This window comes from Geotrypetes seraphini, chromosome 6, assembly GCF_902459505.1.
Source record: "Geotrypetes seraphini chromosome 6, aGeoSer1.1, whole genome shotgun sequence".
NCBI classification, from domain to species: domain Eukaryota; kingdom Metazoa; phylum Chordata; class Amphibia; order Gymnophiona; family Dermophiidae; genus Geotrypetes; species Geotrypetes seraphini.
The window spans coordinates 243,815,088-243,838,998 of NC_047089.1; the positions used below are offsets into that span (position 1 = coordinate 243,815,088).

At 44.7% G+C, this 23,911-nt stretch overlaps 1 protein-coding gene across 2 annotated transcripts in view; it reads right to left on the bottom strand.

Moving 5' to 3' along the window:
* Positions 1-3,414: 3,414 nt before the first annotated feature.
* REPS2 (RALBP1 associated Eps domain containing 2) overlaps positions 3,415-23,911 on the bottom strand; it is a 233,833-nt gene continuing 213,336 nt past the window's right edge. The window contains exons 18-20 of one of the 2 annotated variants that reach the window (XR_004539739.1): positions 14,918-15,063; positions 12,193-12,298; positions 3,415-3,758 (exon numbers count right to left, since the gene is read on the bottom strand). Coding sequence is in view for 1 of the 2 variants with exons in the window: in XM_033947429.1 (XP_033803320.1) it covers positions 12,212-12,298 (87 nt within the window). In the remaining variant the exon portion in view is untranslated. The remainder of the gene's footprint in view (positions 3,759-12,192; positions 12,299-14,917; positions 15,064-23,911) is intronic. The other variant, XM_033947429.1, reaches the window with a different exon arrangement.

The window sequence follows — 23,911 nt, forward strand, 5'->3', positions numbered from 1 at the left end:
AAATCTTTTCTTAATTTTTCAAAGTTAACAAAAATGCAGTACAGTATCTACACAAACAGCATTATTCATATATGCATTTATAATCAATCAAAATCCCCATAGCATGATAAGCCCCCAACCAGTACCTTTCAAGAGAATAAAACCATGACATAAATATCTCTCTCCCACCCTCCCTCCCCCTGGGTGTGTGTGCAATATACCAACAGGATACCCCCCCCAAAAAAAACAACTAATTACAACGCATCCATAAAAGATATCAAAGGGCCCCAGATTAACTTAAATCTCTTAATATGACCCTTTATATCTGCATTCATTTTTTCAAATCTATAAGTTAAGCATAAACTTGCCCACCGAAAATTAAAGTTAAGGCGATCCCAGTTCTTCCAGTTACGCGTAATCATTTGTATGGCTACGGAAAAGCCGCCCTCTATATCTGTCCAATGAGGGCTTCAGATGTAACATCGTCCCACATATGACTGCCTCATATGTCAAAGGAATCGATGCCTCAAGTATAGCATTAATCTGTCCAAATATCGACTTCCAGAACTTAAGTATTAAAGGACAATAGAACAACAGATGACCCAGTGTCAAGATGACAATGCCAGCATCTATTCGACTTAGAACAGGGGTCCAAAAAGTTCTATGCAATATGAAAAACCATGTTTGTCTCATAGATGCTGACACTGTCCATCTCATCCTCCGAGTCCAAATTCGTGGCCATCGAGATGCAGAAATGTACTGCTTTATCTCAGTGCTCCAAATTTCTCTAAGACTATTTTTTGGTTTCTTTTCAAAAATTCAGAAATTAATTTATACCGCCTGGCGGCCTGATGTCCCAGCAAAACTGTCTGGAAGCATAGGACCTGCAAACTATACGTTTTTAAAATTCAGGGAACCCACTCCGAATGGCCGAATGGCCTGCTTCAGCCGCAACCATCTGTAATTTTGAGATTTTGAAATTCCAAATGATTGTTGGAGCCGTGAAAAATCCAGCCGTTTCCCATTAGATATAACATCATCCAATGTACGAATGCCTGCCTGCATCCAATGCTTCCAGGAGATCCCAGACCCATCTATTTGAATCTTAGAGTTTAACCATAAGGATTGATAAGTGGATTTTTCCACTGGAACATCCGTTAATTTATTAATAAATTTCAATGTTTTCCATGTATCAAATAAAATACTATTGTCCTTAACATATCTAGGTAACTTTATACTCAGAACATGAAACAATCGCATTGGGGACATGAGTTGACATTCTAAGTACAGCCAATCAGGAAGATGTTCCATGAGCTCAGGAAGGATCCAATACATACCCTGCCGCATGATATAAGCTTGATGATCTCTGTAAAAATTTGGGAAATTTACCCCACCCTCAACAATTGGTTTTTGCAATGACACTAAAGCTATTCTAGCAGTTTTACCCAGCCAAATAAATTTAGTGATAATACTATTTAGTTTTTTATAAAAGGACCTCTGAAAAAAAACTGTTCTATGTTATTAATTTTTAGCCAAGACCTCTAAGTTTTATTCTTATGCAAAGTTATGTTATCATTATTTTAGCTATGAATTTTTAAGGTTTGCTTTATTTTGCTATGTTCTTAAAATTATGCATGTATATTCTGTTAATTATGCATGTATATTTTGGTATAGAAATTTTTTTAAATAACAATATTGCTGTGTCTGACTATATTTGGATAGGTGGTCTTTTTTGTTACTCGCGGTTTCACCATATTCACGATGATTTTTAATAGAAAACCGCGAATAACATGAAAAAGTTATTTGCAGTTTTTTTTGTATTCGCGGGCCTGTTGATCCCCTATCACCGCGAATACGGAGGGAGACGTGTAATGATTAAAACCTTCAAATTTGCATCATGATTGTCGCAGTTGTTCAGGTCCTGTCATCCCTGAGTACCTGGAACCGCTGTTTCAGCCATCGTGCTACCCTGAAGAAAGCCAAGGAGAGTGGCTGAAACGTTGGTTCCATTCACTCAAAGGTAGCAAGAGCTGGATAACCGCAAGAGTCCTCCCCAAATCTGATTATTCTTATAACTTTTCTAGCTTTTCTAGAAGAGACTTTTAGAGGGGAAGGTTTTGGCAAAAAAGTAGTAAAGCATGAGCTCTTCGAACTGTTGGCTGTAGCCCAATATAAAACATGTGAACCTATGCAAGATGCATTCTTGTGTCAGATCCCCACACATGTTCAGAAAGATCTCCGTTGCCCACCACCGTGACAATCTTATTCTCAGAGGTGGGGTTACCAGGCGTCTGGATTTTTTAAAACCCAGCACTTGGTCCGGGTTTTGAAAAGCTTCCGCCTCGGAACCGCGTCGGGAGGGCATCTGCGGATACATCACGGTGGCATCATAGTGTTGCATGCCCAGACGCCCTCCCGACGCGGTCCCCAGGATGAGAACAGGTTGAGGGGGGCGGGTCTGGGGGGAGCGAGGCTGGGGCAGAACGGGGTGTGACATGGGCATAATGGGGCAGGGATGGGTGGAACTGGGGGCGGTGCTATGGGTCCGGATTTTATGGGAGTAAAATCTGGAAACCCTACTCAGAGGGAGGCAGAGAAACCCGATCACTAAGATGATAGTATGGGGGAGAGGGTGGCACAGTGGTTAAAGCTACAGCCTCAGACCCTTGAGGTTGTGGGTTCAAACCCACGCTTTTCCTTGGGACCCTGGGCAAAGTCACTTAATCCTCCCATTGCCCTCAGGTACATTAGATAGATTGTGAGCCCACCAGGACAGACAGAGAAAAATGCTTGAGTACCTGAATAAATTCATGTAAACAATTCTGAGCTCCCCTGGGAGAACAGTATAGAAAATGAAATAAATAAATCTGTTACCAGTTAAGAATGTCGCTGTTACATTGTTTCAGAAGCTGTTTAGCCACTCCCCTAGAGCATCTGATAAGAGCTGGTATTGTGACATCATAATGCCTCATTCCACCAATGCCTAAGAGCCAACCTCATGAGTGATGTCACAATGGCTTGATTGTCCTAGACTTGGCTCACTTTTGCTACATTTTGATTTCTAGAGTGGTGCAGTGGTTAAAGCTACAGCCTCAGCATCCTGAGGTTGTGGGTTCAAACCCACGATGCTCCTTGTGACCCTGGGCAAGTCACTTAATCCCCCCATTACCCCAGGTACATTAGATTGATTGTGAGCCCACCAGGACGGAGAGTACCTGAATAAATTTGCATAAACCATTCTGAGCTCCCCTGGGAGAACATTATAGAAAATTGAATATATAAAAAAGAAAAAAAAACAGCTACTCTCACTCTTTGCCTGATTTTCTAAAAACTTTTCTCTTTATTAGAATTTTAGAAGAACCCCAGGCAAAGAACCTTCGGCGCTGTTTGGATGTCATGACCGGTCAAGTCCTGAAACATCAAGAATTCTTGAAATAAAGTGCATCAACGCTTTTATTGAATTACGATGATTGTTTTTGGTGACAAACTGCATGGCATCGCTAGTCCAACCACGCAGTCGAACCAGGCTGCCCGCTCCACAGTTTGTCTCCCACCTTGGACAGCATTCCGTCTCTCTCGTCCTCTGCTGACTACGGGATCAGAGAGGTTGGGGAACACCTTATTTGCCGCACCTCACTGCTCTCAGCAGCACTCTGGAAGGGGGGCTGATATTTAGTACACCCATTCTCGGTGCAGCGCTTGAACAAAGGTCATAGGACGGTGACAGGCCGGAGCTGCTCCAGCTGAATTTCCAGGGCAACTCGTTCGTGGTGAATTTCCTGGAGATTTAGAGAAATAGAAAACGGACACAGGAAGAAAAATATTGGTGAAATACGTAGCAAGATCACTGTCCCTTTGCAACCCTGAGCTTGTGTCAATTTCACAGTTACGATAGGAAACATTTCCTAGGTTGTTTCATGCTGCTTTAAAAACATTTTATGTATGACAATGTATTAACTGAGTTGAGATGATATTCTTTGTAAGATTTTGTTCTGTATATTTTATTTTTAAAACAATGAAAATTATTGAATAAAAAAAAACATTTTTCTCATTTAAAAATTTTTAAATTAGATTTTTTTTGTTTGTCCTCCCATTGGAGGATTAACAGATTTGCTCTTGAAAAAAGAGGAAACATGGCCCTGCCCCATTCTGGCTCAGCTCTGCTGTTCCACCCTCAGCTCAGCCCCGTTCCACCCTGCCCCCACACAATGCAGGTGTAAAGAGCCTTAGCCAATAGGGAGAGGAGGAGGTAGTGGATGCTGCGGATGGGCCATTTGGCCTTTATCTGTCGTCTTGTTTCTATAACCATAAAGCTCTATGACCTCACAATGCAGGTGTAAAGAGCCTTAGAGGGGCATAATAAAAAAAAGGTCTAAGTCCGTTTTGGGTCTATGTCGCAAGTTGCCCAAAGTCAGACATGGGAAAAGGTCCATTTTCGAAAAATACGTCCAACATATTTCTTTTTTTGAAAATCGTCTAACTGTACATCCAGCCATCTGATTGTCCAGACCGCTAAGTAGTCCATCTTTATACCCTATTTTCATTCAAAAATTTGTCCAAGTCAAAAACTCCTAGAAAAAGACCTTTTGGATGTGAGCGGAGTAAGCAAACACCCAAACATTGCACTAGAGTAGTGGGGTTCCTTACAGGGCACTGCTGTGAACTTCACAAAAAGGGTGCCATATACACATCTCACCACAACAAACTTATAGGTCAAGGTGAGCCCCCCCAAACACCCCCCAGAACTGACTCGACCCACCTGTCTACCACCCCAATAGCCCTTATGGCTGCAGGTGCCACTTATATGGCAGTACATAAGGCTTTGGGGAGTTTTGGGGGTGCACATGTTTCACCATGCATGTAGTGGTTAGAGTGACTTATGGGCCTGGGTCCTCCTCTCCATGGTTCACTAGCCTATCCCCCAGACCACTTAAGCCACCTCTGTGCAGCTCTATTAGGCTTTCCTATGCCAGGCTGCTAGGTGCTGATGTTCTGGAGGTAGATATGTAAAGTTGTTATTACAATTTTTATGACGGGGGGGGAGGGGGTCAGTGATCAATGGGGGAGTGTGTAGGGGTCTGTACTTTGTCCCTACCATAGTTATCTGGTCACTTTGGATGCCTTCTTGTGACTTAGATTTGATTTTAGATGGACCAGCAGAAACAGAAGAATTATTTTGTGGACTGGCATCAATCTGCAGACCGGCGGTTGAAGAACACTGGGCTAAGTTGTGGGCCAGACCCCGCCCATCTCTGCCCCAGACCCCGCCCCCCCTAGAACTAATTGTAACACTATTTTTTCCATTCATTTTTCATATATACACACAATATAATCTTATTAACAACACATAATGGTTAACCACAAAATTTAACTACACAAAGCACACAGTATGCTTCTCAACATTTATTCCTACCAGAAAACAGATAACCCCATGCAAATACAGGACCAAAAACTAAAAGTACTAATATATACAAACAAACCCTAAGATTCAAGAGATATAGAAACAAATGCATTTCTCCTAGGACAAGCAGGATGAGTCAGCCACATATGGGTGTTGTCCCAACAGCTCCCAATTTACGGATAAGCTCTCCAATAGCTCAGAGAGATTTTTATTTTTTTTTTTCTCTGAGCACGTGCAGTGCCCGGGCGCCACTGGGCATGCCCGAGCCCTACCCATTTCCCCCTGCTTCCCCCTAATCCCCAGTCTTTAGTTTAACAGTGCAAAATACAGACAGCAGATGAAATTCTCAAAATTGACATAATTCAATTGCTCAATTCAAAAATAAAATCATTCTCCCCTAACTTTGTTGTCTCCCTCCCTCCATGCTGTGCCTTACCTTCTGGCCTGCTCCCGCCTGGCCGTTTTATGACGCCCCTGGTGTTATCTTCAGGCCGGTTCCCTCTTCCTCATTGATGCAGTGCACAAAGCTGCGGGCAGCGGCTCCTTGCGCGTCCTGCGCCTCATCTGGAAGCCTTCCCTCTGACGCTGCGACATCAGAGAGGCGGCTTCCAGTTTAGGCGCAGGATGCGCATAGGAGCCGCTGCCCGTGGCTTTTGTGCACTGAGTCAGTGAGGAAGAGGGAGCCGGCCCGAAGATAATGCTGGATAATGGGCAGTTGAAGAACACTGTTTTGGGCCTGATGCACGTGCCGGCCCTGTGGACCAGCAGGAAATGTCTGTGGACCGGCAACAGTCCATGGACCGGTGGTTGAAGAACACTGGCCTAAGTCACAACGTCCAAGTTTCGTCTAGGCAGTGTTGTAAAACTTTCAGTTATACATGCAGTACGAATAAGCCCCTTAGCCTATAGGAAGAGGAGATGCAAATGTTAAGAGTCTTAGCCAATAGGGAGAGGAGGAGATAGTGGATGCTTCAGATGGGCAGACTGGATGGGCCATTTGGCCTTTATCTGCTATCATGTTACAAAGTTTCTATAACCATAAAGTTCTATGACATCACAATGCAGGTGTAAAGAGCCTTAGCCTATAGGAAGAGGAGATGCAAATATTAAGAGCCTTAGCCAATAGGGAGAGGAGGAGATAGTGGATGCTCTGGATGGGCCATTTGGCCTTTATCTGCTATCATGTTACAAAGTTTCTATAACCATAAAGTTCTATGACATCACAATGCAGGTGTAAAGAGCCTTAGCCTATAGGAAGAGGAGATGCAAATGTTAAGAGTCTTAGCCAATAGGGAGAGGAGGAGATAGTGGATGCTTCAGATGGGCAGACTGGATGGGCCATTTGGCCTTTATCTGCTATCATATTACAATGTTCCTATAACCATAAAGTTCTATGACATCACAATGCAGGTGTAAAGAGCCTTAGCCTATAGGAAGAGGAAATGCAAATATTAAGAGCCTTAGCCAATAGGGAGAGGAGGAGATAGTGGATGCTTCAGATGGGCAGACTGGATGGGCCATTTGGCCTTTATCTGCTATCATGTTACAATGTTCCTATAACCATAAAGTTCTATGACATCACAATGCAGGTGTAAAGAGCCTTAGCCTATAGGAAGAGGAGATGCAAATGTTAAGAGTCTTAGCTAATAGGGAGAGGAGGAGATGGTGGATGCTTCAAATGGGCAGACTGGATGGGCCATTTGGCCTTTATCCGTTGTCATGTTTCTATGTTTCCATGTTAGGCCTTAGCCAGCTAAGTCTATGGCAATGAACGTTAAACTTGCAATTCAATGCCAATGGCCAGTTACAGCCCGGGTACTGAATATTTGGGATCGCCACAGCCTGCGAGAGGTAGCCAGGCTGCCTCCTACTGGCTGAATATTGGGGCTGATAATTTGTCACATTCATTACCTAAGTTGTATATGTTTTTACCAAGAATTAAAAATAACATTTAAAAAACTTTTTTTAACTAAGGCATGTATTTATTTATTTAAAATTATTATATATCATATATTAACTATATGGCTTACAAAGTTTACAATCATAATATGTTAAATACTACATACCTTGCCTAACTGAGGGAAAGATAAGCAGTGCTTTCGGGTTTCTAGGTTAATATGAGGAAGTTTGATTGTGTCTTCTGTGTTTCTGTAAATAATGATGTTCCTTTTTCTAATTAATATTTAATTTGGTCTTTTGCCTTGGGCCTCACATAGAAAAAGGCCCTCTTTTGGAAAAAAAATATGTTTTTTGGGGGTTTTTTTTAATTGAACACAAAATTAATTTGGCTACTGGATTTTTCTTTAATTAATTACAAATAACTTTGCCCATGTCTAAAAAATAGTACAGCTAGGCAGCAAATTTTGGGAGGGCCTAAGGGCAGAATTAGTGGGCATGAAATTGATATTCCTTCTGTGCCTTTCTGTTCCCCACTCCCCCTACTCTCCGCTCTCACCCTGCCCCTGTGCCCCTCAAACTCATAATTCCAGGGCTTTAGGACTTTCTCATTTGCACTGGTCTTTGTGAATACCGCCTCTGGCAAATCTCTTTATCCTTAATAAATCTAAATAAAATTAACATGATGCAATCCTTCAAATGACTTTTGCTTTGATCGTGAAGCAGAATAAAAGACCCAGGCTGCTAGGAAATTGCAATTTTGGATGGTGAGTCACTAAAGTTAATGGTGCAGGTAGAAAAGTCCACCTGATGTGTTATTTGTGGCTAATTTGGAAATCAGTTGTACCCACCCCCACCTTTCCAGCTTATATTTCCAATGCAAAGAGGTAAAAGCAAAGCATTGTATTGACCGAGACATTTTGCCTACGATGTTAAGGCAATAAGAACAAAAGACCGAAGGTGGATCCTGTTTCCCACAGAGGCCAACCCGGGTCCCAAGTACCTGGCAGAAACCCAAAGAGTAGCAACATTCCAGAGCTGGGATTGTGATGTCATAAAGCCTCATTCCACCAATGCCTAAGAGCCAACTTCATCAGTGATGTCACAATGGCTTGACTGTCCTATACTTGGCTCACATTAGAACATAAGAATGCCATACTGGGACAGACCGAAGGTTCTTCAAGCCCAGTATCCTTTTTCCAACAGTGGCCAACCCAGGTCCCAAGTACCTGGCAGAAACCCAAATAGCAACATTCCAGAGCTGAGATTGTGATGTCTTAATGTCTCATTCCACCAATGCCTAAGAGCCAACCTCAGCAGTGATGTCACAATGGCTTGATTGTTCTATACATGGCTCAAATAAGAGCTGCCATACTGGAACAGATTGAAGGTCCATTAAGCCCAGTATCCTGTTTCCCACAGTGGTCAACCCTGGTCACAAGTACCTGCCAAGATCCCAAGTTAAAAACAGATTTTTATGCTGCTTATCCTAGGAATAAGCAGTGGATTTCTCTAAGCCATCTTAATAACGGTTTATGAACTTTTCTTTTGAAATTGTTTCATGGTTGTCCTATTATTAAGTTTCAATTTGCAGATTTTGAGCTTACCTCACTCATTGTATTTGTTTATATTTGGTCTTTTGACTACTGCTATGCTGTTAATAAAATTGTACATTTTATGTTGAATTGTGCTTGCTCTACACCGCCTTGGGTGACTCTCTTTATAAAGGCGGTTAATAAAGCCAATAAATAAATAATGGCCACCTCCTTGAGGATATGGTCAATAAACAGTTTGAAGGTGGGCCGCTGGGGTGGTAGTCATTGACACACACCAGTCACCAAGCCAGAGGTTGTGGTAAAAGTGGAAAGCGTAGCTGGTTTTAAGAAAAGGTTGGACAAATTCCTGGAGGAAAAGTCCATAGTCTGTTATTAAGACATAGGATCGGTAGCATGGAATGTTGCTACTCTGAGATTCTAGAATCTTCTTACTCTTTGGGATTCTGGAATCTTGCTATTCTTTAGGATTCTGAATGGAATGTTGCTACTCTTTGGGTTTTGGCCAGGTACTAGGGACCTGGATTGGCCACCATGAGAACAGGCTACTGGGCTTGATGGACCATTGGTCTGACCCAGTGAGGCTATTCTTATGTTCTCATACTGTGTATCAATGTTGTGACTTCGCATGATAAGATATTTAACAGCTCTCCTTCAGCTCATCAGATCCAAAGAGGCCCGAGTTAAAAATTAGTGAAGACCACTGCCATACTGGGTCAGACCAAGGGAACCTAGCCCTGTTTCTAGGTCACACGTATCTGATAAGAGTTCCATAGTAACCAATGGTTTTCCCCAGGCCTACTTTAATGATTTACAGACTTTTCCGGGAAGAGTTTGTTCAAAACCATTTTAAAACCAGCTACATTAACTGCTTTTTACCACTTGCTCTGGCAATGAGTTCCAGAGTTTAATTACACATCTGACTATATCCTGCCCTAATATATGGCATTAACTCTGCTGCAACCTTCGGGCATTTCTTGTGGCAGTGGTGGAAGTTGGGGGAAGGATGTTCAACATGGGAGGAGGGGGGGGTGCAAGAATGTGGGAATGTTATAACAGTGGCATTCACAGCCCTGAGGGAGGAAAGGGCATTTTGGTCATTGTGTAACAGCACCACCTAGTGGCCAGATTCAGGGCCTGTGATCACAGAGTTCCAGGTGGAGCCCTGATCTCCAGGCTGAGAACTGTCACTACTTCTGGTTAAAGTTAGGAAGGAGAAGGGTTGGGGTTGAAGAGAGACGGGTGAAAAAGTCTCCAGGCATTTGCAGAACAGAGGTAGGGTTGCCAGATTTCCTCTTTATAAAAAAAAGAGGTCACTTGGCCCCGCCCTGTTCGGCCCCAGCCCCATTCTGCCCTAGCCCCGCCCCCACATGAACCTCTGGGCCGCATATGGAGGGCCTCTATGCATGTGTGGACATCGACTTGATGATATCATGTACATGTGAGTGTGTGTATGATGTCATTGCAACAATGTCCATGCATACGCAGAGGGCCTCCAGATGTCTGGTGACCCTACATAGAGGTTCATGGTGGTGCAGCCACCCCAAATGAGGCCAGACCTAGGATTACCAGACATCCGGGAAAACCTGGACATGTCCTATTTTGAGTGGACTGTCCGGGCTCCTGGATGGACTTTCCAAAACCTGGCGTTTGTCCAGTTTTGGAAAGCCCCTACAAGCTCTGGCGCATCTGGTGGGCCTCTGAGCTTGGGTGGATGACATCACACGCATCTGCACATGCTCCTGGCCCTCCAGATGCGGCTGGCACTCGTAGCAAAGAGAGGAGGCTTTGCGGGGGCAGATTTGGAAGGCGGAGTGGGGCGGGGCTAGAGGCAGAACTGCACAGGGCTGGAGGCGGAGCCAGAGCAGAATGGGGCGGGGCTGGAGGTGGGACAGGGCAGAAGCCACCTGGCGGGCTGGCGGGGATTTCATGTCACTTTTTAAAATGCAGGTTCCAAACTCCCTCACCTTAACCATAAACTCGAGGAAAAGATGGCCGACTTCAGTGAGTCGTACAGGAGCCTGCGGGAGTGTTTCTCCTAATGATCGTTCATTAAAACACAGGTCTAGCTAAAAAAAAGTCCAACGCCATGCACGCATAGCTTACAAATAACAGGTCAATGCAGGAGCCAGGCAGAAGGGAAGACTTTGAAGTGCTGAGGAAATAATGGCTTTTTCACAGAGGAAATGACTGCATTGGGGAGACCATCGTAGAGGAGGAGAAATGGACAGCCTGGAACTATCATCCAAATCTCTAACCTGTAGAAGTCCTTTTCCTGGAAGCTGAAATTGTGGATTGAAGTCAATGTTTTTTACTTTTTTTTTCCAGTTTTATGAATTATTTGTAATCTTATTCATTGCTTTACCATTTTGTTCTATTTCTATCTTTTAAATTTCTCCAAAATTCTTTTTTCAACAGTTCCTCCTCTATATCTCTTCTCTTCTATCTTTCAAAGCACACAGTTCAGTTAGATGGTTTATTTTCTCATCTTTTCTCTTTTCTTACTTTGCACTCCCTTATAGCTCTCTTGGTACTTTAGTTAGATTGTGAGCCTTCGGGACAGTTAGGGAACTTCTAAGTACTTTTCTTACTTATAATTTTAATGTATATTTTCTGAAAACCGCTTAGAACCTAACGGATGTAGCGGTATATAAGAAATAAATTACATTACAAATTACATTACATAATGAGGCACAAGCTTTGCCTGGACAGGCTTCTGAGGAGGTGCCTCAAGCCGTGTTTGAAACATAAGAAACTCTTAAGCCAAAATAATGGAGAACCTTTTGCACCAAAGACATTTCATTTTCTGATAAGTGCTCTATTTCCTGCCCCCTTCCCCTCCCTCACCAATTAGGGGGGGGGGAAGATGAGCTGGAGAACCAAGTTCTGGTAACTTCATCTACAAAGAGGCAGTGGTGTAGTAAGGGTGGGTGGGGCAGAGGGGGCGAGGGGATGATCCACTCCGGGCGCCGAATTGCTAAGGGCGGTGCACCTCTCCATCCTTGCCTTACCCCGTACCTTTTTTACTTCCCTGGCATGAGGGTGCTGCCCGCATTGGCATCGGCGCTCTTGTGACGCCACTTCCGGGACCCGCACCTAGGAGGTGACATCAAAGGGCGAGCCGACGTGCTGCTCACTGGGGAAGGTTAAAAAGGTACGGGGAAAGGGAAGGGGGTCATGCGCGCAGCAGCGGGTGGGGGGGGGCGCCCCCACCCCAGGCGCCACTCACCCATACGACGCCATTGCAAGAGGAACTACAAAGAGGGACAGGATCTTTAGCCAGTGATGAAAAGCCACCGATTACCATCCTGCCCCCCCCCCCTCCCCCGACCTCGTAATTTAGAATTTTGGCACTTTCGTCACCTTGAGCTGCTGCTGGAGTTCACTGTTCAACCTGGCCAAAACGGCGTTGGCCTCTTTGTTCTTCCGGATCGCTGTCTGAATGGCCTTCTTCTGCTTGGAAGACTGTCTGCCAGAGAGAGGAACACACAATCAGCTCACTCTAGAGCAGGGGTGTAAAACGGCCGAAATCCAAAACACGGGCTAAGTCGAGGGCCAGACCCCGCCCCCATAATAGTACTCATAGTAACACCATTTTTCCATTCAGCTTTCATATATACAAACCCACAATATAATCTTATTAACAACACATAATGGTTAACCACAAAATTATACTACACAAAGCACACTGTATGCTTCTAAACATTCATTCCTACCAGAACACCTGGCCTTGGTTACACATATAGAACACAGATAACCCCTAGGCAACTACAGGACCACAAACTAAAATTACCGTATTTGCCGGCGTATAAGACGACTTTTCAGTACCTTAAAATCCTCCCCAAAGTCGGGGGTCGTCTTATACGCCGGGTACTGTTTACATGCCCTTACTTTACATGCCCTAACATCTCCTTCCTTACCTCCTTACGGTGCTTACGGTACTAGTAAACCTGCCGGGACATCAGCGGGGACATGGCGGGACATCAGTGTGACAAGGGTGCCAGCTCCTTCATCCTGCGCAGCGGGAAGCAGCGGCGCTCTGGCCCCACCCCTTTTCTCTTGACTACGTCTCTCGCACCTGCGGCCGTGTGTGGAGTCTAGCCCTTAAGGAAGTTGCGGGGGCGAACAGGAGGCTTTTGAAGGCTTTTAAAGGGAAACTGTCATGCCAGCAAACTTGCTAGGGACTTGCCCGGCACTTGCTCTCTCCCTCTATGTGTTATCTTCCTTCTATCATTGACAGTTTCAGTTTGGTTAACAGTTTAGAAAACAAATAGCATGGCAGCTCCCATGGGCTTATTGTTCTATTCAGCTTTAGTGAATTAATTAAAATTGTTGAAATAAATTCTGATGTTCTTTTAAGTTTTATTTGTTGTGCAGAAGGTGTGCGGAAGAAGGGGTAGTCTTATATGGCGAGTATATAACAAACTCTATATTTTAACTGTAAAAGTTGGGGGGTCGTCTTATACGCCCAGTCGTCTTATACGCCGGCAAATACGGTACTAATATACTCAAACGAAACCCTAAGATTCAAGACACTGCATGCAGTACAACCCCAGAGAAAACGAAACAAATGCATTTCTTCCTGAACAGTGCAAAATACAGACACAGATGTAAATTCTCAAAATTGACACAATTCAATCGCTACATTGAAAATAAAATCATTCCCCCTACCTTTATTGTCTCCCTCCCTTCATGCTGTGCCTCAAATAGGTGCCTCCCTCCAGCGGGTGTCAAGTTTCAAGTTTGTTAGGTTTTTATATACCGCCTATCAAGGTTTTCTAAGTGGTTTTACAATCAGGTACTCAAACATTTTCCCTAACTGTCCCGGTGGGCTCACAATCTATCTAAGGTACCTTCTGGCTGGCTCCCGCCTGCCCGTTTTATGCGGCCCGATGTGGCGTTTTCACTGCCGCCCCCAGTGTTATCTTCTGGCCGGTTCCCTCCTCCTCACTACCGCAGTGTGCACAAAGCCACGGACAGCAGCTCCTCGTGCTCGTTGTGACGTCAGAGAGAAGGCTTCTGGTTCAGGCGCAAGACACGCGTTGGAGCCGCAGCCGCCATCCACGGCTTTATGCAAACTTCGGCAGTGAGGAAGAGGGAGCCAGACAGAAGATAACACCGGGAGGCGGGGCGTAATAAAAATGCTGTATCGTACCGCAGGCTGCATAAAATGGCCAGGCAGGCCAGATTCACCCCACGGGCCTTGAGTTTGACACCTGCGCTCTAGAGCAGAGGTGCCCACACGTTTTGGGCTTGCGAGCTACTTTTAAAATGACCAAGTCAAAATGATCTACCAACAATAAAATTTTTAAGAACACAAAGCACACTGTATGCAGAGAAAATGTTAATTATCATTTATATTCCGCGGGTTTTCAAAGAGGTCAAGGCAAATGACTTTATGCAATGTCATCTCAGTAACAACTATAGAAAAAATAGACAAATATACCCCTGTCTCCCTGCCCCCTTTCTTTCTGTATGTCTGTCTTTCTCTCTCCATGCCCCTTTTCTGTCTGTCTCCCTGTCTGTCTTTATGTCTCCCTGCCCTACCCCCAAGCCACCGCCGCCATCAGGGAACAGGCTGCTGCTGTAAAGAGGACACTGAAGCGCCGGACCAACCAACCTTCCCCACCCGACATCAATTCTAACGTCGGAGAGGAAGCTCCGGGCCAGCCAGGCAGCAATTGGCTGGCCCGGAACTTCCTTTCCAAAGTCAGAATTCACTTTGAGTGAGGAACGTTGGTCGGCCCGGCATTTCAGCGTCCTCTTTACAGGGTCAGGAAGCAGGTAGAACGGAAGGCAACACGAGTCTAACACGGAGCCCGGGATCGGCTCCGCGATCGACTCACGTTGCCTTCGAGATCTACTGGTCGATCGCGATCGACCTTTTGGGCACCCCTGCTTTAGAGGATCTTTAATGCTGAGTCAGCTTCCTCAGATAAAACATGTGCTCCATGCCTGATAAAGGTTCAACACATAGAAAGGTGCAAACCTCATCACACAACAGAAGGGGGAAGAATTATTGAGAAACGTCAGCTCTCCTTCTGCCCTTTTGGACCCGTCGTGGTTTACCCTCTTGACATCTCCCTACCTGTGGGCAGGGGGCTATAGTCTGGATACATGCATTGAAGAAGTGACGCCGAGGGTGGGTGAGAGTTCCTGGCTGTCTATGATCTGAGCCTCAGGGTGAAACTTCCTTCGGATTGGCTTGGGTGGAAGTTGAGTGCGCAGAACCTCCTGCACCGAGGAAATCAAAGGAAAACGTAAGGCAGCCATTTGCTTTTACAGTTTACTAGGTAGGAAATTGGACTGGGTGCGAAAATACCGAGGCAATGCACACACACACACAAAAAAGGAAAGGTCTGGGGGATTAATTTTCACGAGCATGAGAATAAGATCTGAAGCTGGTGAAAAATTCTGACCACTCCTTGCTTTATATATTCATTTCAACATTAACAAATTTTACAACACAAATAACTTGAATAAGTTGGAGGGAAAAAGTGAGCCTGCTAGCGGTAGGGTTACCATATTTTTCAGCGGTTCAAGAAGATTTGGTTGCCGGTAGAGGCAAGAATCACCTTTAAATCCGCTTGCCTCTGCTTCAAAACCTTAGCAGGCTCTTCACCATAGTAACATAGTAACATAGTAGATGACGGCAGATAAAGACCCGAATGGTCCATCCAGTCTGCCCAACCTGATTCAATTTAAAAATTTTTTTTTTTTTTTTTCTTCTTAGCTATTTCTGGGCAAGAATCCAAAGCTTTACCCTGTACTGTGCTTGGGTTCCAACTGCCGAAATCTCTGTTAAGACTTACTCCAGCCCATCTACACCCTCCCAGCCATTGAAGTCCTCCCCAGCCCATCCTCCACCAAACGGCCATACACCAATCTACCTATCTGAGCACCTTGAAATTACTGGCCCCTCTCGTACTCGAAATACCTACCTGTTCTCCTTTCCCTCCCTGAAGGGCTGCCTCTACAAAAAATTCCTTGACCGATCCCTAGCATTCCAAGCGGGCAAATGGAACAAATGCCTCTCCACTCTCATCTCCACTTCCCCCCACTATCAAACATTCAGGAAGTTAACTAAAACCTACCTTTTTGACAAATTCCTCTGATTTATCCTCCCTCCTCCTCCCCCCTCCCTCCTCTTCTGACCCCTCTCACCTAGACCCTTACCGCCTCATGTAACACCGACATCTATAAAGCTGCAATATCGAGCTTATAGCAAATGTCACCACTCCGAACATATAACCTACCTGCCAAAATAACTTCACCGTATATTTATTGTCTAGAATGTAAAGGTAACTTGACCGAATATGTATCATCTAAAATTGTAAATATAACATCAACGAAATTGTAACTTCGCTGTAAATGTACAGTCTCTTCATCTGTTAACCGCATAGAACTTCCATGGTAATGCGGTATACAAGAATAAAGTTATTATTATTAACAGACTTTTGCAATGAATGATACAATTTTCCCATAATAAGATATTTGATAAGAGGGGATGTGGGTGGGTTTATTTTATTCATCTCATAATATAAATAATTTATCACTATATCTTGTTGTATTGTATGCAATTTTCAAAGGAAGGGGAGGGGGTGGGTTTATAATTTGAGTAATAGTTGGTATACTTATTAAGTACTATATACTTTTTCAATATTATAGTAAAGGATTATATAATGATACATTGTATTTACAGTGATGCATGAAGGAATATCAAGTGTGTACTCAATGAAATTGTATAAATTTATGTGATACACTTGTTGTTATATGAAAAATGAATAAAAAACTTAAAACAAACAAAAAAAAACCAAACCCCCCAGACATATGGCCCCACTCTGTTCCGGAATGTTCTGCCTCAGTCCCACCTTGTTCCGCTCCCCCCCCCCCCCCCCCACTCCCACCAAGCCTCCTCTCGTCTTCCCCGACGAGCCCCGTCCACGTCTGGAGGGCCTGGAGCAAGCGCGGATGTGTGTGACATCATCCGCACATGCTCAGTGGCCCTCCGGATGCGGCCGGAGCTCGTTGGGGCATTCCAAAAACCCGAACAAACTGCCAGGTTTTGGAAAGTCCATCCGGGAACCCGGACAGTCCTCTAACTAGGGGCATTTACAACTCTGTTCGGGGCCTTTTTAGATGCACTGAGAGAGGGAAATTTTCAGAGAGCAGATTTCACTGTGGAATTGCATTGCAAAGGATGTGAGGATATACATTGTACCTATTAAATGCACTTATTTATGCTTATATAAAAGAGCCCCCCCCCCCCAGACAGTAGGCACATTATTATACTGCTCAAAGATAGGCACAAATGGTCTTTCTGAGTTTTGTCTTCTACTGCTACGACCATTTATCATTTCTATACCACTGAACGGCATATGCAGCACTGTACATCTAACTTTCAATAGACGGTCCCTGCTCAGAAGAGCTTACAATCTAATTTAGACAGGCAGGACATCGCAGGGTTAGGGAGTTTTTAGCAGAAGGAAAGATACGATCGGTCTAGGTTTCTGACAGCGAGGGGGAGTTAGGAGTTGAAAGTACCTTCAAAAAAAGTGGGCTTTTAGCTTGGATTCGAAGACCGCCAGAGACGGAGCATGTCGTATCGGCTCTGGCAGCCTGTTCCAGGCATACGGCGCGGCAAGAAAGAAGGGGCGGAGGCTGGAGTTGGCGGTGGAGGAACATAGAGAGAGGGGAGATATGATCGAGACGTTCAAGTATCTCACGGGCCGCATCGAGGTGGAAGAGGATATCTTCTTTTTCAAGGGTCCCGCGGCAACAAGGGGGCATCCGTGGAAAATCAGGGGCGGGGAAACTGCACGGTGACACTAGGAAGTTCTTCTTCACTGAAAGGGTGGTTGACCGCTGGAATAGTCTTCCACTTCAGGTCATTGAGGCCAGCAGCGTGCCTGATTTTAAGGCCAAATGGGATAGACACGTGGGATCTATTCGCAGAGATAGATAGGGAGGGTCATTGGGGTGGGCAGACTGGATGGGCCGTGGCCCTTATCTGCCGTCTATTTCTATGTTTCTATGTTTAAGGGTACAGGTAAGAGGGACTTACCCGATGAACGGAGTTCACGGAGGGAGCGTGAGGGGGGGGGGGTGGAGATGAGTGAGGAGAAATATTGAGGGGCTACAGAGAGTAAGAGGAGTTTGTATTCGGAAACTGTATCCGGTGTCTGCATCTCTTGCAACTCCGCCTCAGCTTTGCCCAGCCTCAACCCCTGGAGCATTGGCTGCCCATATTTTGTATGTGTAAATACCCCCGGGCAGTTTTATAAGTATAAAGTATTCTTTCATAGGCAAAGAGATATATAAAATTACTCCCATATGTGCATTTTTGATGTGGAAATCAACTTTTTTTTTTATTCCTCTATTCTACATACATTTTGACTCATGTTCTCTTCCTCCTATCCAGCTGTGTGAAAGACATAATCAAATTTCCATGGACACAGAAACACTCCACTTGTTTTGAAGAAACATTTGATCCTTATTCCTGATTATGATAAATATCTAATATAATAAAATGGTAGGACGCGCATGCGCACTAAAAAAACGTGTTCCCTGATCCGTCCCGTTTTTTTTTAGTGCGCATGCGCGGGTTTACGTCACCAAACTCGGCAACTTGGACAACAATCGCGCTTATGCTCAAGCCGCCGCCACGAATCCTCTCTCGAACCGCACCAGGATCGAGAGAGGAGCTGCGGCGGGGGCTTGAGCATAAGCGCCATTGTTGTCCCCCTACCTAGCTGCGAGGCTGCGGCGGCCTTCCTCACGGTTTCACGGTGCTTGGTCCGCCAAACAATTCCTGCCGTTGACCAAATTTGCCCCACCGTTCCTTCCCTTCCTCCATCAGGTACAGTTCAGCTCCGCCTATGTTAAAAGCAGCTGCTTTGAAATTGGAGCCCTGCCGCCACCGTAACAAGTTCCCTCTGCCGCGGTCCCATATGTCAGAGAAGGGGCGGGACCAAGGCAGAGGGGGAAGTGCTACGGCAGTGGCAGGGCTCCGATTTCGACGCGGCTGCTTTTAACATTGGTGGAGCTGCACTGCACCTGATGGAGGGAGGGAAGGAAAGGTGGTTGTGCGCTGTTGAGCCCCTCTGCACGGGCCCAAACCAAAAAAGGAGCCAGGACTCTTCCCAACCCGGCGCCGCCAGACCCGACAAAACGGCCCTATACTCACAGACCCGCGAGCAGGGTTGCCATGGAAACCTAACCGGAATTACATGCAGTCGCGCAAGGGTCAGTGAGAGGGGATCAGGAGCTAAAGAGAGATTGAAAAAAACAAACAAACAACAGTGCACAAGTAGAGAGAGACACACAGACAGTCACAGAAGGACAGGGGGCTAAAGACACAGATTGAAAAAATAACAAAACACAGAGGACAAGGAGAGAGAGACACAGGAAAAAAAATGACAAACAGACATACAGCAGCCAAGGAGACAGACATACTTACATACAGCGTCCAAGTAGACAGACAGAGAGACAGCAAAAAAATACAAACAGCCAAGGAGACAAACAGAAAAAAATACAATGCCCAAGGATAAATTCAGGAAAAAAAACCTTCCAGACATACAGTGGCCAAGGAGTTAGACTGAAAAAAAGGCATATAGACATACAGCAGCCAATGAGACAGACAGACTGACAGCGACCAAGTAGACAATCAGCAAAAAAACACAAACAAACACACAAAGCAAAAAAAGAGAAACATACAGCGGCCAAGGAGACAGGCATGCAACAAATAGGAAAAATAAAAAAACTTTTAATAAATCAACCATACATGAAAAAGGAATAAAAAAAAAAAAAAAGGGAAAAGACACCTACAGGGAAACACAGGATCAAGAGCATACAGAGAAAACAGAAGTTTGCAGGAATCAGGAACATATAGAGAAAGGAGAGCAGAGACCCCTGCAAGAAGAGAAAAATAGCAAAGAGACTGGGGATGAGAAAGAGAGCAGAGATGCTTGCAGGGAGAAAAAGCTAAGCAGTAATGTTACAGCTTGAGAGTGCAGACTGAGGAAGAAAGCAGAGACAGCGCTACACAGGGAAATGGAGGGAGGAAAAAGACAGAAAGAAAAATACAGACAGACATAAATTCTAGCACCCGTTAATGTAATGGGCTTAACGACTAGTATATATATAATCTATCATATATATAAAATCTACCATCTTTTTTGTAATATAGATTACTCCTGAGCTCATCACATAGAAACATAGAAGATGACGGCAGAAAAGGGCTACAGCCCATCAAGTGTGCCCACTCTGCTTACCCACCCCCTGTCTATGCCCTAATGACCCAATTTCCTTATCTTGACCCTCGTAGGGATCCCACATGGGTATCCCATTTATTCTTAAAGTCTGGCACGCTGTCTGCCTCGATCACCTGCATTGGAAGCTTGTTCCAATGATCAACCACTCTCTCTGTGAAGAAATACTTTCTGGTGTCTGCAGCAGCCACTCTCTCCTCCTCTCCCTATTGGCTAAGGCTCTTAACATTTGCATCTCCTCTTCCTATAGGCTAAGGCTCTTTACACCTGCATTGTGATGTCATAGAACTTTCTGATTATAGAAACATAGAAACATGATGGCAGATAAAGGCCAAATGACCCATCATAGAAACATAGAAGATGACGGCAGAAAAGGGCTACAGCCCATCAAGTGTGCCCACTCTGCTTACCCACCCCCTGTCTATGCCCTAATGACCCAATTTCCTTATCTTGACCCTCGTAGGGATCCCACATGGGTATCCCATTTATTCTTAAAGTCTGGCACGCTGTCTGCCTCGATCACCTGCACTGGAAGCTTGTTCCAATGATCAACCACTCTCTCTGTGAAGAAATACTTTCTGGTGTCGCCATGAAATTTTCCGCCCCTGAGTTTGAGCGGGTGCCCTCTTGTGGCCGAGGGTCCCTTGAGAAAGAAAATATCATCTTCCACTTCGACACGTCCCGTGGGTACTTAAATGTTTCGATCATGTCTCCCCTCTCCCTACGTTCCTCGAGAGTGTAGAGCTGCAATTTGTTCAGTCTCTTTTCGTACGAGAGACCCTTGAGCCCCAAGATCATCCTGGTGACCGTCCGCTGAACCGATTCAATTCTGTGCACATCTTTACTGTAATGCCTTCTCACTCTGGAGTAGAGAATGACACAGAGACACATTTTCCCCCATCCCCGCGGGAATTCATTTTCCTGTCCCGTCCATGCGAGTTCTTTTTCTGTCCCTGCCCCATTCCTTCAAGCTCCACCCTCATCTGCACAAGCCTCAAACACTTTAAAATCGTAAGTGCTCAATGTTTGTGCAGTTAAGGCTGAGCTTACAGGAATGGGGCAGGGACAGAGACAGCGACAAAAGTTGCAGGAACAAGACAGGCAAAAATTTGTCCCCGTGTCATTCTCTACTCTGGAATTCTCCTTTCAGTTGAAAGAGACTCACCTCATGCATATTTATAGATCCAACAGACTAAAAAAAGGCTACTGATGTAATCACTACAATATATGATGTAGATGTGTGGACTAGTCTCCCAGGAGAGGTGGTGGAGACAAAGACTGTGTCTGAATCCAAGAAGAGTGGGATTTCTTAGGGAAAGGAGGAGATAGTGGATGCTGCAGATGGACAGACTGGATGGGCCATTTGGCCTTTATCTGCCGTCATGTTACAATGTTTCTATAACCATAAAGTTCTATGACATCACAATGCAGGTGTAAAGAGCCTTAGCCAATAGGGAGAGGAGATGCAAATGTTAAGAGCCTTAGCCAACAGGGAGAGGAGGAGATAGTGGATGCTACGGATGGGCCATTTGGCCTTTATCTGCCGTCATGTTTCTATGTTACTGAAGTTCTATGACATCACAATGCAGGTGTAAAGAGCCTTAGCCTATAGGAAGAGGAGATGTAAATGTTAAGAGCCTTAGCCAATAGGGAGAGGAGGAGATAGTGGATGCTGCGGATGGGCCATTTGGCCTTTATCTGCCATCATGCTTCTGTGGATCTTTATTGTGAGAATACTGCTGGAAACCCTATACTTCTGAGACCACCATTAGACCTCCGACACCGGCAACACGCTGAGACACTGGCTGTGTTGGGTTCTCCAATAAAATTTGGTTTCTCCAAACCTAGTCTCTGCCTTTTGTTTCATCTGAAAGCCATATCATTGGTTGCTTGGTAAAACAAACGTATTTGATCCTGGTTGCCGGTTATGACATTTTGAAAGCTGTTGGGTTGGGAGATCCCCAGGAGAAATGGAGTTTTGCAGTGGTCAGAGAGAGCCGGGACTAGCTGCTGCATCGAGGCAGGTGTCCTGGCGAGGGAGGAGACAGGCAGGATCAAACCTGTATATTGTGCACTGGTTGTCTCTCTCTATCTCCTATCTCTCCCCCTTCCATCCAGCAACTGCCTTTTTCTCTCTCTCCTTCCAACCAGTTGGCCTCTCTCTCCCTGCCCCTTCCATCCTTATCTCCTACCTCTTTCTGCTAGACCAGCAAATCAAACCAAACCCATCAAACGGCTTCTGGCTCAGCCCCAGGACAGGAAGATGATGCCACAGGAGCGGGACTGGTAGCCACCTTAATGCACAATGCGTTTACTCGTTTTTCCACCGCTGCTGCTGGTTCTAGCTACTACATTTCCAAATTTGCTATGTTTTGCAGACTTTGATCTGTTCTAGATTTCTCTGCCTTCTATCAGCCACGAACACTGTGGTTCCAGTCTTGCACTTTCTCTGCTCTGCCCATGGAAGCAGCATCAGCACTACGCATGGCTTGGAAAAATGATGTTCGAGGTCTCTTCCTATCTTGATTTTAGAAAACTGTGAAAGACTCAACTCTTTGATAGGCTGGTATCTTAATGCATTCTGCTTCATTTTTTCCAATCAAGTTCCTTATATTCAAGTTGATTTTATTTGATCTGTTCTATGTATTATAATAATAATAATTTTATTCTTATATACCACCAAAGCCGTAGTAGTTTGAGGCGGTTTACAACAAAGAAGGACTGGACAATCAGCGAAAAGGTACAATCGGTGAAAATAGGAATCATAAAGAGGGGGTTGGATAGTCAGTGAATATAAGTACAATCAGCAAATGAAGATACGGTTTGAATGGGTAAGCTGGATACAGAAGCAATAAAAGGGGGCATAGGTCGGGCATAGAGGTTTAGATTATAAATCGGTTAAATCGGTTAGCTTTTAGTAGCGAGATAATATTGGCCAGCCAATTATTAAGCTGACCTGCTTGGAAAGTGAGAGTTCTATTCAGGTATCTTTTGTAACGGCAGGCCTTTAGAGTTGGATGGCTAACCAGATGGGTTCTGCGTGTGGGTCTGGATGGGTGATCTAAGATAAAATGGGGCACCAAGTATAGGGGGGCCGAACCAAGGATGGATTTGAAACAGAAACAGGCAAACTTGAATTGCACTCTTGCTTCCAAGGGTAGCCAGTGGAGTTTTTGGTAGTAGGGAGTTAAGTGTTCCCATTTTTTTAGTCCAAAAGATCAGACGGATAGCCGAGTTTTGGATGATTCGTAGTCTTTGAATGGTTTTTTTGAAAGATCCCAAGTAGATAATGTTACAGTAATCGAGTAAGCTTAGGATGGAGGATTGGAGGATTACTTCTTTCCCTGCCATGCCGGTATTTTCAGCATTATATTGTAAATGCTTTCTATCTTTATCTGTTTTTAAGTCCTTTATTCTAATTTGTATTTTATCTGTATCCCATGTATTAGCTCACCTTGTTCTGAACCGCCTAGAACTTTTTCGGTATGGCGGTATATAAGAATAAAATTATTATTATTAATAATACCTGGCATATATTTCAGCTCCCTTTGTGGCATCTACCACAGGAATGCACTAAAAGAGCATGCCCGAGGAGCAAGATGGACTCCTTTGTGCGCTCTTTCATGCACATCCTCATGGCACATTTTTATATCATCATGAAATTCTGCTATTTTTCCCCTTTCATTCTTGCCTCTAGCACCTTTCCTTACGTGGTTACTAGAGAATGACATGGGGACAAATTTGTCCCTGTCCCCGCAGGAGCTCATTTTCCCCCTGCCCCATTCCTGTAAGCTCTGCCTTAACCGCACAAA